The sequence below is a fragment of the Pseudoliparis swirei genome, chromosome 18 (assembly GCF_029220125.1).
Source record: "Pseudoliparis swirei isolate HS2019 ecotype Mariana Trench chromosome 18, NWPU_hadal_v1, whole genome shotgun sequence".
NCBI lineage: Eukaryota > Metazoa > Chordata > Actinopteri > Perciformes > Liparidae > Pseudoliparis > Pseudoliparis swirei.
In genome coordinates, this window is record NC_079405.1 from 29042047 (window position 1) to 29059508 (window position 17462).

General features: G+C 50.3%; 1 protein-coding gene across 1 annotated transcript in view; it reads left to right on the forward strand.

Moving 5' to 3' along the window:
* cpne5b (copine Vb) overlaps positions 1-17462 on the forward strand; it is a 43631-nt gene that overhangs the window by 23218 nt on the left and 2951 nt on the right. The window contains exons 8-18 of the mRNA XM_056437369.1: positions 3541-3604; positions 4501-4604; positions 5648-5752; positions 6376-6417; positions 6575-6650; positions 6832-6885; positions 7247-7308; positions 9059-9105; positions 12392-12573; positions 12738-12865; positions 13611-13713. Of these exons, the coding sequence (XP_056293344.1) occupies positions 3541-3604; positions 4501-4604; positions 5648-5752; positions 6376-6417; positions 6575-6650; positions 6832-6885; positions 7247-7308; positions 9059-9105; positions 12392-12573; positions 12738-12865; positions 13611-13713 (967 nt within the window). The remainder of the gene's footprint in view (positions 1-3540; positions 3605-4500; positions 4605-5647; positions 5753-6375; positions 6418-6574; positions 6651-6831; positions 6886-7246; positions 7309-9058; positions 9106-12391; positions 12574-12737; positions 12866-13610; positions 13714-17462) is intronic.

Consider the following 17462-nt stretch of genomic DNA (forward strand, 5'->3'; position numbering starts at 1 on the left):
AGTGTCTCCTCACTGTCTCCTCAGTGTCTCCTCAGTGTCTCCTCTCTGTCTCCTCAGTGTCTCCTCACTGTCTCCTCAGTGTCTCCTCAGTGTCTCCTCAGTGTCTCCTCAGTGTCTCCTCACTGTCTCCTCTCTGTCTCCTCTCTGTCTCCTCAGTGTCTCCTCTCTGTCTCCTCAGTGTCTCCTCTCTGTCTCCTCTCTGTCTCCTCAGTGTCTCCTCAGTGTCTCCTCAGTGTCTCCTCACTGTCTCCTCTCTGTCTCCTCAGTGTCTCCTCAGTGTCTCCTCACTGTCTCCTCAGTGTCTCCTCAGTGTCTCCTCTCTGTCTCCTCTCTGTCTCCTCAGTGTCTCCTCAGTGTCTCCTCACTGTCTCCTCTCTGTCTCCTCAGTGTCTCCTCAGTGTCTCCTCTCTGTCTCCTCAGTGTCTCCTCAGTGTCTCCTCAGTGTCTCCTCAGTGTCTCCTCTGTCTCCTCTCAGTGTCTCCTCAGTGTCTCCTCAGTGTCTCCTCAGTGTCTCCTCAGTGTCTCCTCAGTGTCTCCTCACTGTCTCCTCAGTGTCTCCTCACTGTCTCCTCAGTGTCTCCTCACTGTCTCCTCAGTGTCTCCTCAGTGTCTCCTCTCTGTCTCCTCAGTGTCTCCTCAGTGTCTCCTCAGTGTCTCCTCAGTGTCTCCTCTCTGTCTCCTCAGTGTCTCCTCAGTGTCTCCTCTCTGTCTCCTCAGTGTCTCCTCAGTGTCTCCTCTGTCTCCTCAGTGTCTCCTCACTGTCTCCTCAGTGTCTCCTCAGTGTCTCCTCAGTGTCTCCTCTGTCTCCTCAGTGTCTCCTCAGTGTCTCCTCTCTGTCTCCTCAGTGTCTCCTCAGTGTCTCCTCAGTGTCTCCTCAGTGTCTCCTCTCTGTCTCCTCAGTGTCTCCTCAGTGTCTCCTCAGTGTCTCCTCTCTGTCTCCTCAGTGTCTCCTCAGTGTCTCCTCTCTGTCTGTCTCCTCAGTGTCTCCTCAGTGTCTCCTCAGTGTCTCCTCAGTGTCTCCTCACTGTCTCCTCTCTGTCTCCTCAGTGTCTCCTCAGTGTCTCCTCAGTGTCTCCTCAGTGTCTCCTCAGTGTCTCCTCAGTGTCTCCTCAGTGTCTCCTCTCTGTCTCCTCAGTGTCTCCTCAGTGTCTCCTCTCTGTCTCCTCAGTGTCTCCTCAGTGTCTCCTCTGTCTCCTCAGTGTCTCCTCAGTGTCTCCTCTCTGTCTCAGTGTCTCCTCAGTGTCTCCTCAGTGTCTCCTCTGTCTCCTCAGTGTCTCCTCACTGTCTCCTCAGTGTCTCCTCACTGTCTCCTCAGTGTCTCCTCAGTGTCTCCGTCTGTCTCTCAGTGTCTCAGTGTCTCCTCTCTCTCTCCTCTCTGTCCTCAGTGTCTCCTCACTGTCTCCTCAGTGTCTCCTCAGTGTCTCCTCTCTGTCTCCTCAGTGTCACCTCAGTGTCTCCTCACTGTCTCCTCAGTGTCTCCTCACTGTCTCCTCTCTGTCTCCTCAGTGTCTCCTCAGTGTCTCCTCTCTGTCTCCTCAGTGTCTCCTCTCTGTCTCCTCTCAGTGTCTCCTCAGTGTCTCCTCAGTGTCTCCTCTCTGTCTCCTCAGTGTCTCCTCAGTGTCTCCTCAGTGTCTCCTCACTGTCTCCTCAGTGTCTCCTCAGTGTCTCCTCAGTGTCTCCTCTCTGTCTCCTCAGTGTCTCCTCTCTGTCTCCTCAGTGTCTCCTCAGTGTCTCCTCACTGTCTCCTCAGTGTCTCCTCAGTGTCTCCTCAGTGTCTCCTCAGTGTCTCCTCTGTCTCCTCAGTGTCTCCTCAGTGTCTCCTCACTGTCTCCTCACTGTCTCCTCAGTGTCTCCTCTCTGTCTCCTCAGTGTCTCCTCACTGTCTCCTCAGTGTCTCCTCAGTGTCTCCTCTCTGTCTCCTCAGTGTCTCCTCAGTGTCTCCTCTCTGTCTCCTCAGTGTCTCCTCAGTGTCTCCTCTCTGTCTCCTCACTGTCTCCTCAGTGTCTCCTCTCTGTCTCCTCAGTGTCTCCTCAGTGTCTCCTCAGTGTCTCCTCTGTCTCCTCTGTCTCCTCAGTGTCTCCTCACCGTCCTCAGTGTCCCTCAGTGTCTCCTGCGTCTCTCTCAGTGTCTCCTCTCTGTCTCCTCACCGTCTCCTCTCTGTCCTCCCAGTCTCACCTCCTCTCTTCCTCTCTCTGTCTCCTCAGTGTCTCCTCTCTGTCTCCTCAGTGTCTCCTCAGTGTCTCCTCTGTCTCCTCAGTGTCTCCTCACTGTCTCCTCAGTGTCTCCTCTCTGTCTCCTCAGTGTCTCCTCTCTGTCTCCTCAGTGTCTCCTCTCTGTCTCCTCAGTGTCTCCTCACTGTCTCCTCAGTGTCTCCTCTCTGTCTCCTCTCTGTCTCCTCAGTGTCTCCTCACTGTCTCCTCACTGTCTCCTCAGTGTCTCCTCTCTGTCTCCTCTGTCTCCTCTCTGTCTCCTCAGTGTCTCCTCACTGTCTCCTCTCTGTCTCCTCACTGTCTCCTCACTGTCTCCTCAGTGTCTCAGTGTCTCCTCAGAGTCTCTGAGACACTGAGGAGACTCATGGTGGAGTCTCTTTGGTGTGAAGGTAGAAGGAGGAGCACGGCTCACCCTATTGGTTCACATCCAGTCCAAACTGAAACAACACACATACTCACACAAACACACACACACACATACACACACCACACTCTCACACACACACACACACACACACATACACACACCACACTCTCACACACACACACACACAGGAGAGTCTCTCACCTGGCGGTGTGTTGTCACGGAGACATTAATAACTGTCTCTTGTTATTATCTCCATCATGTGGTTTCACCTGCAGCTCAGTTATTAAAGCCATCCGTCATCTCCTGGACGGCCACCAGGGGGCCACGCAGGAGGCTCACCTGAGAAGAGATGATTCATAATCATAATAACAATAACAACAACAACAATAAACTCTGAGCTTTGGCTCCGGGAACATTTTCATTTGTTGCCTCCAGATTCTCTGAAGCGCTTTACTGCATTCACTCTGTGTGTCTGTGTGTGTGTGTGTGTGTGTGTCTGTGTGTGTGTCTGTGTGTGTGTGTGTGTGTGTGTGTGTGTGTGTGTGTGTGTGTGTGTGTGTCTGTGTGTGTGTCTGTGTGTGTGTGTGTCTGTGTGTGTGTGTCTGTGTGTGTGTGTGTGTGTGTGTGTGTGTGTGTGTGTGTGTGTGTGTGTGTGTGTGTGTGTGTGTCTGTGTGTGTCTGTGTGTGTGTCTGTGTGTGTGTGTGTGTGTCTGTGTGTGTGTGTGTGTCTGTGTGTGTCTGTGTGTGTGTGTGTGTGTGTGTGTCTCCTTCTCCATCTCCATCTCCTCGGCTCTGGACCAACATTTCATATTTCATTTCCTTTAGACGGGGAGAAGACGTGTCCTCTGTCCTGACCTTGACTGACCTCTGGTCTCCTCTAGATGGGGAGAAGACGTGTCCTCTGTCCTGACCTTGACTGACCTCTAGTCTCCCGTCTCTCACTGTCCTCTCTTTGCTCCATAGAGGGATTCAGGGGAAGAATTGTGGCAGCGTGGTTCTGTCGGCGGAGGAGCTGAGCAACTGTCGGGTGAGTAAACACCATCACCTCCACCTCCATCACCTCCACCTTCATCACCTCCATCACCATCACCTCCATCACCTCCACCTTCATCACCTCCACCTCCATCACCTCCACCTTCATCACCTCCATCACCTCCATCACCTCCATCACCTCCATCACCTCCACCTTCATCACCTCCATCACCATCACCTCCATCACCTCCACCTCCATCACCTCCACCTCCATCACCTCCACCTCCATCACCTCCATCACCTCCACCTCCATCACCTCCACCTCCATCACCTCCACCTTCATCACCTCCACCTCCATCACCTCCACCTTCATCACCTCCACCTCCATCACCTCCACCTCCATCACCTCCAGCTTCATACCACAGACACCTTCATACCACAGACACCTTCATACCACAGACAGCTGCTGGACCTACTCATTATAGTCAATAAACCAGTAAACCAGATCCAGTTTGTGTGTGCACGGGGTCCTGTGTGTGAGAGGGAGGTGTGTGTGTGTGTGTGTGTGTGTGTGTGTGAGTGAGTGTGTGTGAGTGAGTGTGTGAGAGGGAGGTGTGTGTGTGTGTGTGAGTGAGTGTGTGTGAGTGAGTGTGTGAGAGGGAGGTGTGTGTGCTGCATGTGTGTAAGAGGAAGGTGTGTGTGTGTGTGTGTGTGTGGGGGGGGGGGGTTGTGAACCCCTCACACACACATTGACACGCACCATCTCACCTAGTGGCCATTCTGAGAACAACAGCTCATTGTTGGAGAGGTCCTGACCCCCCCTCGTCTATCCCCCCCCCTTGTCTCTCCCCTCGTCTCCCCTCGTCTGTCTCCCCCGTCTCTCCCCCTCGTCTGTCTCCCCGTCTCTCCTCCCTCGTCTGTCTCCCCTCGTCTCCCCCGTCTCCCCTGCAGGGCAGCGCCACCATGCAGTTCTGCGCCAACAAGCTGGACAAGAAGGATTTCTTCGGCAAGTCGGACCCGTTCATGGTTTTCTACCGGAGCAACGAGGACGGCACGTCAGTGAAGACCTTTACTAAAGTTACAGAGACATGGGAGAGAGGGAGGAGAAAAGAGAGGTGGAGAGAGGAGAGAGGGAGGAGAGAGGGAGAGAGAGGAGAGAGGGAGGAGAAAAGAGAGGAGGAGAGAGAGAGAGGAGAGAGGAGAGAGGGAGGAGAAAAGAGAGGAGAGAGGGAGGAGAAAAGAGAGGTGGAGAGAGGAGAGAGGGAGGAGAAAAGAGAGGAGGAGAGAGGGAGGAGAGGAGAGAGGAGAGAGAGGAGAGAGGGAGGAGAGGAGAGAGGGAGAGAGGAGAGAGGGAGGAGAAAAGAGAGGGAGAGAGGGAGGAGAAAAGAGAGGGAGAGAGGGAGGAGAAAAGAGAGGTGGAGAAAGGAGAGAGGAGGAGAAGAGAGGAGGAGAGAGGAGGAGAGGAGAGGAGGAGAGGAGAGAGAGAAAGGAGGTGGAGAAAGAGAGGTGGAGAAAGAGAGGTGGAGAAAGAGAGGTGGAGAAAGAGAGGAGAGGAGAGGAGAGAGGAGAGAGAGAGGGAGGAGAGAGAGTGGAGAAGAGGAGAGAGGAGGAGAAGAGAGGAGGAGAGAGGAGGAGAGGAGAGGAGGAGAGAGGAGGAGAAGAGAGGAGGAGAGAGGAGGAGAAGAGAGGAGGAGAGAGGAGGAGAAGAGAGGAGGAGAGGAGGAGAGAGAGAGGAGAGGAGAGAAAGAGGGGGAGGAGAGGAGAGAGGGAGAGATGGAGGAGAGAGGGAGGAGAGGAGAGAGGGAGAGAGAGAGGAGGAGGATGAAAGAGAGGGAGGAGAAAAGTGAGGGAGAGAAAGGAGAGCGGGAGGTATATTTACAGTATATACAGTATATATATATATATATATATATATATATTTATGTGTGTTTCTATATGTATATATATATACATATAGAAACACACATATATATGAATACACATGTGTAGTAGTCAGGAGATGACCTCGTCTCTCAGTGGCTCCGCCCCTCATTTGCATATCTCCTGATTGCGTAACCATGGATATTAATAACATCTTCATGTCTTTTTGTCTCTTCAGCTTCACCATCTGCCACAAAACTGAAGTGGTGAAGAACACGCTGAACCCCGTGTGGCAGACGTTCCCCCTGCCGGTGAGGGCGCTGTGCAACGGGGACTTTGACAGGTAACACACACACACAGAGACACACACACACAGACACACAGAGAGACACACACACACACACACACACACAGATACACACACACAGAGAGACACACACACAGACACACACACACAGAGACACACAGAGACACACACACACAGACACACAGAGAGACACACACACACACACACACACACAGATACACACACACACAGAGAGAGACACACACACACAGATACACACACACACAGAGACACACACAGAGAGACACACACAGATACACACACACAGATACACACACACACACAGAGAGAGAAACACACACACAGATACACACACACACAGAGAGACACACACACAGATACACACACACACAGATACACACACACACAGAGAGAGACACACACACACAGATACAGAGAGACACACACACAGAGAGACACACAGAGAGACACACAGAGAGACACACACACACAGAGACACACACACACAGACAGACACACACACAGAGACACTCACAGATAGACACACACACACACACACAGACACACCCACACATACACACAGACAGACACACACACACACACAGACACACACTGGTGGTCTGGTGGTCACCTGTGTGTGTCTGTGTGTTTCTCCTCAGGCCCATCAAGGTGGAGGTCTACGACTGGGACCGGGACGGCAGGTGAGGGTTCGGAGGTTTCCTCCGTTCTGGTTCTGGTCCCGGTGTCCGGAGGTTTCCTGGGTCCCGGTGTCCCGAGGTTTCCTCGGTTCTGGTTCTGGTTCTGGACCTCTGGTCTCCGGTGCTTCTCCTCTGAAGCTTCCTCGTGTTTCTCTTCCAGTCACGACTTCATTGGGGATTTCACCACCAGCTACCGGGAGCTTGCTCGAGGGCAGAGTCAGTTCAACGTGTACGAGGTGAGTGAGGGGTTCCCATCCCTGTTCAGCAGGACCAGGAGGCGGAGCTACAGGTGTGATCATGTGACCGTAGCTCCTCCTCCTCTGCCTCTCTGACATATTCATGTATAATTGTACATATTAGTATTTTATCTTTAATGTGTCAGTATGATTTTATAATATCTGCTCTTCGTGTTTTTAGGTGATTAATAACAAGAAGAAGATGAAGAAGAAGAAGTACAACAACTCTGGGACGGTGAGGACTTTAATAACTTTATGCTTCACGACTGAGGTTAAGGTCGGAGGAGAGGAAACTGGTATTTATATATATATATATATAAATATATATATATATTACATACCACAGTGGATAAGATAAAAAATATAGGTAGAACATGGAGGACATCCAGCATAGTGAGATGAGTCATTGATCATTGATTAGTGATTATTGATAATTGTTCATTGATTATTGTTCATTGATTAGTGACTATTGATTATTGTTCATTGATTAGTGATTATTGATTATTGTTCATTGATTAGTGATTATTGTTCATTGATTAGTGATTATTGATTATTGATCAGATGTCTGACTGAGTTCTCCTTCTCTCTCGCTCCAGGTCACCTTGCTCTCCTTCTCAGTGGAGTCTGAGTTCACCTTCTTAGATTACATCAAAGGAGGGTGAGCGACGCAATGCAGCCCCATCAACAACTATATGTATATTATATATATATATGTATATATATATTATATATTATAGATATATGTATATAATATGTATATGTATATATATTATATATATAATAGGGCTGTGAAACGATTAAAATTTTTAATCGGGTTAATCACAGGTTTTTGGGGATTAATCATGATTAATCACATATTACCGATATTCTCGGTATATTTTGTGAGAACATAGAGATTTATGACAAAAGACGGATATATACATTTATGCAACTCAGCAGTTATTTAGCAGTTTTCTTCCATCTGGAACATTAATACATCTTCATCCTAAACAGAATGTTTAACCCTCCTGTTGCCTTTCGGGTCAATTTGACCCCATTCAATGTTTAATGTCGGTGTTCTTTGGGGTCAATTTGACCCCAGGCTGTTTTTCACTGTGTCAAACATATAAGAAATATCAACTTTTTTATATATTTAAAGGGCTATTTAGGTAGTCAACAAACAAACATAAAGTACCTCACACTTAAACTTGGGAAACAATATTAATTCTAATAATTTTCTGGAGGTTTTAATTGCTGGGGTCAAATTGACCCGAGGGTTAAATATGTTAGTAAATGTAAAGGTAACAGGAGGGTTAAACAGAGCATTTTCTCTTGTTTGTCAACCATTAACTCCACCATGATACAATCTAAAGGCCTCTAGTCTTCCTCTAGCAGCTGCTGAGGCAAACTGACTGTGTGGGTTTTCTTCATGAACTGGGCCGTGATGAAAGGGACGGCGGGGACACCGCTGCAAAGCTGAAACCTCACCGGCCCGGACAGGTGGACAGATTGACAAGTGACTTTGTTTTGCTCGGTCCCGATGCGCGCGCACGGAGCTCTGTGGCGCGCAGGACGGAGATCGATAAGTGTTAACGCAACGCGAAGAGACAGAAATGACATGCTGCTGTGGAGATACGATCAACAACAGACGTTTAGTTTAATAAACAAAGACGTGCTCTAGAGAACATGTCAGGGGGCGGGCCAATCTCTTTAATGTCATGCGATCTACCGACACTACGCCGCGATCGACTGGCAGGTCGCGATCGACGTGTTGAGACCCTGATCGACAGGAAGTAAAAGTCGTAACAAGGTTTCCGGAGGTGAACCTGCGGAAGGATCATTACCGATGAACAGACCGTCTGCATGAGAGCGGACAGAGTTCAGATTGAAGTGGTGGATTGGAAGCTCATTTTGCAAGTGACTTTTTTTTCGTCCCGACGACCAACAACAGACGGATTGGAAGCTCATTCTGCGCATGCGTTAAATGCGTTAATAATAAAAAAACTAGTTAAACCTGAAATTGGATTAACTGAGTTAACGCGTTATTTTTCACAGCACTAATATATAAATATATATATGTATATATAATATACATATATATATATATATATATACATCTATATAATATATATGTTATATATACATATATATATAATATATATAATATATAGATAATATATATATAATATATATATATATATTTATGATACATACAATATATATAATATGTATATATATATATCATATATATGTATATATAGCATATAATATATATATACATATATATGTATATATGTGTATATATATAAACATATATATTTATATATATACACATATATGTGTGTGTATATATGTGTGTGTATGTGTGTGTGTGAGGAGAACCACATGTGTGATGCTCGTTGATCCTCCTCCTCTTCTTCCTCTTCCAGGACTCAGATCAATTTCACCGTGGCCATCGACTTCACGGCCTCTAACGGTGAGTGATGGGCGGCGCTGTGGCGCGGCGGCATCAGACCGCCACCGCTCACTCTGAACACGGCCCTCAGGTAGAGGCCACCGCTCACTCTGAACACGGCCCTCAGGTAGAGGCCACCGCTCACTCTGAACACGGCCCTCAGGTAGAGGCCACCGCTCACTCTGAACACGGCCCTCAGGTAGAGGCCGGCGCTCACTCTGAACACGGCCCTCAGGTAGAGGCCACCGCTCACTCTGAACACGGCCCTCAGGTAGAGGCCACCGCTCACTCTGAACACGGCCTCAGGTAGAGGCCACCGCTCACTCTGAACACGGCCCTCAGGTGGAGGCCACCCCACACTCTGAACACGGCCCTCAGGTAGAGGCCACCGCTCACTCTGAACACGGCCCTCAGGTAGAGGCCACGCTCACTCTGAACACGGCCCTCAGGTAGAGGCCGCTCACTCTGAACACGGCCCTCAGGTAGAGGCCACCGCTCACTCTGAACACGGCCCTCAGGTAGAGGCCACCGCTCACTCTGAACACGGCCCTCAGGTAGAGGCCGCCGCTCACTCTGAACACGGCCCTCAGGTAGAGGCCACCGCTCACTCTGAACACGGCCCTCAGGTAGAGGCCACCGCTCACTCTGAACACGGCCCTCAGGTAGAGGCCACCGCTCACTCTGAACACGGCCCTCAGGTAGAGGCCGTCGCTCACTCTGAACACGGCCCTCAGGTAGAGGCCACCGCTCACTCTGAACACGGCCCTCAGGTAGAGGCCACCGCTCACTCTGAACACGGCCCTCAGGTAGAGGCCACCGCTCACTCTGAACACGGCCCTCAGGTAGAGGCCGCCGCTCACTCTGAACACGGCCCTCAGGTAGAGGCCACCGCTCACTCTGAACACGGCCCTCAGGTAGAGGCCGTCGCTCACTCTGAACACGGCCCTCAGGTAGAGGCCGGCGCTCACTCTGAACACGGCCCTCAGGTAGAGGCCACCGCTCACTCTGAACACGGCCCTCAGGTAGAGGCCGTCGCTCACTCTGAACACGGCCTCAGGTAGAGGCCACCGCTCACTCTGAACACGGCCCTCAGGTAGAGGCCACCGCTCACTCTGAACACGGCCCTCAGGTAGAGGCCACCGCTCACTCTGAACACGGCCCTCAGGTAGAGGCCACCGCTCACTCTGAACACGGCCCTCAGGTAGAGGCCACGCTCACTCTGAACACGGCCCTCAGGTGAGGCCGCGCTGACTCTGAACACGGCCTCAGGTAGAGGCCACTCACTCTGAACACGGCCCTCAGGTAGAGGCCACGCTCACTCTGAACACGGCCCTCAGGTAGAGGCCACCGCTCACTCTGAACACGGCCCTCAGGTAGAGGCCACCGCTCACTCTGAACACGGCCCTCAGGTAGAGGCCGTCGCTCACTCTGAACACGGCCCTCAGGTAGAGGCCACCGCTCACTCTGAACACGGCCCTCAGGTAGAGGCCACCGCTCACTCTGAACACGGCCCTCAGGTAGAGGCCGCTCACTCTGAACACGGCCCTCAGGTAGAGGCCACGCTCACTCTGAACACGGCCCTCAGGTAGAGGCCACGCTCACTCTGAACACGGCCCTCAGGTAGAGGCCGGCGCTCACTCTGAACACGGCCCTCAGGTAGAGGCCACCGCTCACTCTGAACACGGCCCTCAGGTAGAGGCCACCGCTCACTCTGAACACGGCCCTCAGGTAGAGGCCACCGCTCACTCTGAACACGGCCCTCAGGTAGAGGCCACCGCTCACTCTGAACACGGCCCTCAGGTAGAGGCCGTCGCTCACTCTGAACACGGCCCTCAGGTAGAGGCCACCGCTCACTCTGAACACGGCCCTCAGGTAGAGGCCACCGCTCACTCTGAACACGGCCCTCAGGTAGAGGCCACCGCTCACTCTGAACACGGCCCTCAGGTAGAGGCCACCGCTCACTCTGAACACGGCCCTCAGGTAGAGGCCACCGCTCACTCTGAACACGGCCCTCAGGTAGAGGCCGCTCACTCTGAACACGGCCCTCAGGTAGAGGCCGTCGCTCACTCTGAACACGGCCCTCAGGTAGAGGCCACCGCTCACTCTGAACACGGCCCTCAGGTAGAGGCCACCGCTCACTCTGAACACGGCCCTCAGGTAGAGGCCGTCGCTCACTCTGAACACGGCCCTCAGGTAGAGGCCGGCGCTCACTCTGAACACGGCCCTCAGGTAGAGGCCGTCGCTCACTCTGAACACGGCCCTCAGGTAGAGGCCGTCGCTCACTCTGAACACGGCCCTCAGGTAGAGGCCACCGCTCACTCTGAACACGGCCCTCAGGTAGAGGCCACCGCTCACTCTGAACACGGCCCTCAGGTAGAGGCCGCTCACTCTGAACACGGCCCTCAGGTAGAGGCCACGCCACTCTGAACACGGCCCTCAGGTAGAGGCCACGCTCACTCTGAACACGGCCCTCAGGTAGAGGCCACCGCTCACTCTGAACACGGCCCTCAGGTAGAGGCCGTCGCTCACTCTGAACACGGCCCTCAGGTAGAGGCCACCGCTCACTCTGAACACGGCCCTCAGGTAGAGGCCACCGCTCACTCTGAACACGGCCCTCAGGTAGAGGCCACCGCTCACTCTGAACACGGCCCTCAGGTAGAGGCCGGCGCTCACTCTGAACACGGCCTCAGGTAGAGGCCGCTCACTCTGAACACGGCGCTCAGGTAGAGGCCACCGCTCACTCTGAACACGGCCCTCAGGTAGAGGCCGGCGCTCACTCTGTACACGGCCCTCAGGTAGAGGCCACCGCTCACTCTGAACACGGCCCTCAGGTAGAGGCCACCGCTCACTCTGAACACGGCCCTCAGGTAGAGGCCACCGCTCACTCTGAACACGGCCCTCAGGTAGAGGCCACCGCTCACTCTGAACACGGCCCTCAGGTAGAGGCCACCGCTCACTCTGAACACGGCCCTCAGGTAGAGGCCGGCGCTCACTCTGAACACGGCCCTCAGGTAGAGGCCGTCGCTCACTCTGAACACGGCCCTCAGGTAGAGGCCACCGCTCACTCTGAACACGGCCCTCAGGTAGAGGCCGTCGCTCACTCTGAACACGGCCCTCAGGTAGAGGCCGTTTAAACGATTATGGATGAACTCATCTCCGCCACACGTCCTCCAGCGCGTGGTCGAGAGCTTCACCTCCATGAGTCATCACGTCTGAACCCACGACCCGTAGAGTTGACCCGTGGCTGCAGACACAGGGTGTTGTGTGTCGGTGACCCTCCGTGACCTGGCTGTTGATTGGTCGACAGGCAACCCGTCCCAGTCCACGTCGCTGCACTACATGAACCCGTACCAGCTGAACGCCTACGCCATGGCGCTGAAGGCCGTGGGCGAGATCATCCAGGACTACGACAGCGACAAGATGTTCCCCGCCCTGGGCTTCGGAGCCAAGCTGCCCCCCGACGGCCGGGTGTCCCACGAGTTCCCCCTGGTGACGTGGCTCAGGCTCGCATGTGACCGGCACGCCGAGTTCCCTCTGGTTCACGGCCATGAGCTCGAGAAGCCGGTCGATGAAGCGGAGGCCCTCGGTGAAGCTGTTCTCTGTTCCACGAGGACACACCTCCAGGAGATAGATGTTCCCGTTTCTCTCCCCAGAACGGGAACCTGGAGAACCCGTACTGCAACGGCATCGAGGGGATCCTGGAGGCGTACCACCAGAGCCTGAAGACCGTGCAGCTGTACGGGCCCACCAACTTCGCCCCCGTGGTCAACCATGTGGCCAGGTGAGAGACATGCCTAACCCTAACCCAGGTGAGAGACATGCCTAACCTTAACCCAGGTGAGAGACATGCCTAACCTTAACCCAGGTGAGAGACATGCCTAACCTTAACCCAGGTGAGAGACATGCCTAACCTTAACCCAGGTGAGAGACATGCCTAACCCTAACCCAGGTGAGAGACATGCCTAACCTTAACCCAGGTGAGAGACATGCCTAACCTTAACCCAGGTGAGAGACATGCCTAACCCTAACCCAGGTGAGAGACATGCCTAACCTTAACCCAGGTGAGAGACATGCCTAACCCTAACCCAGGTGAGAGACATGCCTAACCTTAACCCAGGTGAGAGACATGCCTAACCCTAACCCAGGTGAGAGACATGCCTAACCTTAACCCAGGTGAGAGACATGCCTAACCTTAACCCAGGTGAGAGACATGCCTAACCCTAACCCAGGTGAGAGACATGCCTAACCTTAACCCAGGTGAGAAACATGCCTAACCCTAACCCAGGTGAGAGACATGCCTAACCTTAACCCAGGTGAGAGACATGCCTAACCTTAACCCAGGTGAGAGACATGCCTAACCCTAACACAGGTGAGAGACATGCCTAACCCTAACCCAGGTGAGAGAGCAAAGCTTAACAAAGGTGCAAATCTTATCATCAAATGTGTGTGTGTGTGTGTGTGTGTGTGTGTGTGTGTGTGTGTGTGTGCGTGTGTGTGTGTGTGCATGTGTGTGTGTGCGTGTGCAGGTATGCAGCTGCGGTGCAGGACGGCTCTCAGTATTTTGTGCTCCTCATCATCACAGACGGTGTCATTTCCGACATGGCGCAGACCAAAGAGGCCATCGTCAACGTAAGCATGGGAAAGCACTAGTATATATATGTATATATTCAATTCAATTCAGTTTATTTGTATAGCCCAATTTCACAAATTACAAATTTGTCTCAGAGTGCTTTACAATCTGTACACATAGACATCCCTGCCCCAAAACCTCACATCGGACCAGGAAAAACTCCCAAATAACCCTTCAGGGGGAAAAAAAGGGAAGAAACCTGCAGGAGAGAACAGAGGAGGATCCCTCTCCAGGATGGACAGAACAATAGATGTCATGTGACCAGAAGGACAGATTTAGAGTTAAAATACATTCAATGAATGTGACAGAGTGGATGAATAGTTCATAGTAGGCATATTCCACGATGGAGACCTCCACGATCCATCAGGCAGATGGCGGTGGGGAGGAGGAGTGGGCGGAGTCTCAACAGTGGGCGGAGTCTCAACAGGACAGTGGCGCAGTCAGGAGCAGGAATTCCACGACCCAGACCTCGATGATCCATCAGCAGATAGGATCTATGCCGTCTCATAGGGTCCGATGACCCCATGAGACGTGAAGTCACAAGGACTCCGGGGAGAAAGCAGAGTTAGTAACGTGTGATTGAGAGATGAAAATTCATCCCTAAGGAGAGAGGAAAGAGGAGATAGGTACTCAGTGCATCCTAAACGTCCCCCGGCAGCTATAAGCCTATAGCAGCATATCAAGGGGCTGGACCAGGTGAACCTGATTCAGCCCTAACTATAAGCTCTGTCAAAGAGGAAGGTCTTAAGTCTACTCTTAAACGAGGTGACTGTGTCTGCCTCCCGGACTGAAGGTGAAGCTGGTTCCATAAAAGAGGAGCTTGATAACTAAAGGCTCTGGCTCCCATTCTACTTTTTAAGACTCTAGGAACTACAAGTAGTCCCGCATTTAGTGAGCGTAGCTCTCTAGTGGGCAATATGGTACTACAAGCTCCTTAAGATATGATGGTGCATCACCAATCAAGGCTTTGTAGGTTAAGAGAATAATTTTAAAAGTGATTCTTGATTTTACTGGGAGCCAGTGCAGAGCAGCTAGTGCAGGAGTGATGTGATCTCTTTTCTTAGTTTTAGTGAGAACACGAGCTGCAGCATTCTGGATCAACTGGAGGGACATAAGAGACTTATTAGAGCAGCCTGATCATAAGGAGTTGACCTAAGAGACTTATAGAGCAGCCTGATAATAAGGAGTTGACCTAAGAGACTTATAGAGCAGCCTGATAATAACGAGTTGACCTAAGAGACTTATAGAGCAGCCTGATAATAAGGAGTTGACCTAAGAGACTTATAGAGCAGCCTGATAATAACGAGTTGACCTAAGAGACTTATAGAGCAGCCTGATCATAAGGAGTTGACCTAAGAGACTTATAGAGCAGCCTGATAATAACGAGTTGACCTAAGAGACTTATTAGAGCAGCCTGATAATAAGGAGTTGCAGTAATCCAGTCTCGAAGTAACGAACGCGTGAACCAATTTTTCTGCATCTTTTTGAGACAAGATGTGCCTGATTTTTTAAATATTACATAGATGAAAGAATGCAGTCCTTGAGATTTGCTTTACGTGGGAGTTAAAGGACAAGTCCCGATCAAAGATAACGCCAAGATTCTTTACAGTGGTGTTGGATGCCAGGGCAATGCCGTCTCCAGAAACCACATCACCAGATAATTGATCTCTGAGGTGCTCAGGGCCGAGTAAAATTACTTCGGTTTTGTCTGAGTTTAACATCAAGAAGTTGCAGGTCATCCATGTTTTTATGTCTTTAAGACATGCTTGAATTTTACCGAGTTGGTTGCTCTCCTCTGGTTTTATCGATAGATATAGTTGAGTATCATCTGCATAGCAATGAAAGTTTATGGAATGTTTCCTGATAATATTGCCCAAAGGAAGCATGTATAAGGTAAATTAAATTGGTCCAAGCACAGAACCTTGTGGAACTCCGTGATTAACGTTGGTGGTTATCGAGGCGTCATCGTTTACAAATACAAACTGAGATCGATCTGATAAATAGGATTTAAACCAAATTAGTGCCGTGCCTGAAATGCCAATCGACTGCTCCAGTCTCTGTAACAGGATGTCATGGTCAATGGTGTCGAATGCAGCACTAAGGTCTAACAAGACCAGTACAGAGATGAGTCCTCTATCAGCACTAAGGTCTAACAAGACCAGTACAGAGAGGAGTCCTCTATCAGCACTAAGGTCTAACAAGACCAGCACAGAGAGGAGTCCTCTATCAGCACTAAGGTCTAACAAGACCAGGACAGAGAGGAGTCCTCTATCAGCACTAAGGTCTAACAAGACCAGTACAGAGAGGAGTCCTCTATCAGCACTAAGGTCTAACAAGACCAGGACAGAGAGGAGTCCTCTATCAGCACTAAGGTCTAACAAGACCAGTACAGAGAGGAGTCCTCTATCAGCACTAAGGTCTAACAAGACCAGGACAGAGATGAGTCCTCTATCAGCACTAAGGTCTAACAGGACCAGTCCAGAGATGAGTCCTCTATCAGCACTAAGGTCTAACAAGACCAGTCCAGAGATGAGTCCTCTATCAGCACTAAGGTCTAACAAGACCAGTACAGAGATGAGTCCTCTATCAGCACTAAGGTCTAACAAGACCAGTACAGAGAGGAGTCCTCTATCAGCACTAAGGTCTAACTAGACCAGTACAGAGATGAGTCCTCTATCAGCACTAAGGTCTAACAAGACCAGTACAGAGAGGAGTCCTCTATCAGCACTAAGGTCTAACAAGACCAGTACAGAGATGAGTCCTCTATCAGCACTAAGGTCTAACAAGACCAGTACAGAGAGGAGTCCTCTATCAGCACTAAGGTCTAACTAGACCAGTACAGAGATGAGTCCTCTATCAGCACTAAGGTCTAACTAGACCAGTACAGAGATGAGTCCTCTATCAGCACTAAGGTCTAACAAGACCAGTACAGAGAGGAGTCCTCTATCAGCACTAAGGTCTAACAAGACCAGTACAGGGAGGAGTCCTCTATCAGCACTAAAGTCTAACAAGACCAGGACAGAGAGGAGTCCTCTATCAGCACTAAGGTCTAACAGGACCAGGACAGAGAGGAGTCCTTTATCTGCTGCCATTAAGAGGTCATTTGTAATTTTCACCAGTGCTGTCTCGGTGCTGTGGTGTTTTCTAAATCCTGATTGAAATTTCTCAAATAAACTATTATGATGTAGAAAGTCGCACAACTGATTTGCGACCACTTTCTCAAGGATCTTGGAGAGGAAGGGGAGGTTAGAGATCGGTCTGTAGTTAGCCAACACCTCTGGATCCAGAGTGGGCTTCTTCAGGAGAGGTTTATATATATATTTATATATATACATATATATATGTGTATATATATTTATATATACACATATATATATATACATATATATATGTATATACACATATATATACAGTATATATATGTATATATACAGTATATATATGTATATATACATATTTAGTTATATATATTTATATATACATATATATATATATACATATAAATATATATTATACATACATATATATTTATATCTATATAAATATATATATACATTTATATTGATATATATGTTATATATAGTTTTTTTTATATACATATATATTTATATATATATATATGAAGGTAAAGTATGCAACTTGTATGAACATAAATCTGACCTTGTATAAAAATCGAGAAAAAGACTAAAATGACATCTTTAAATAGTCGTCTTCCTCTGCTTCCTTCTTCCTGGGTCTCCTCCTCCTC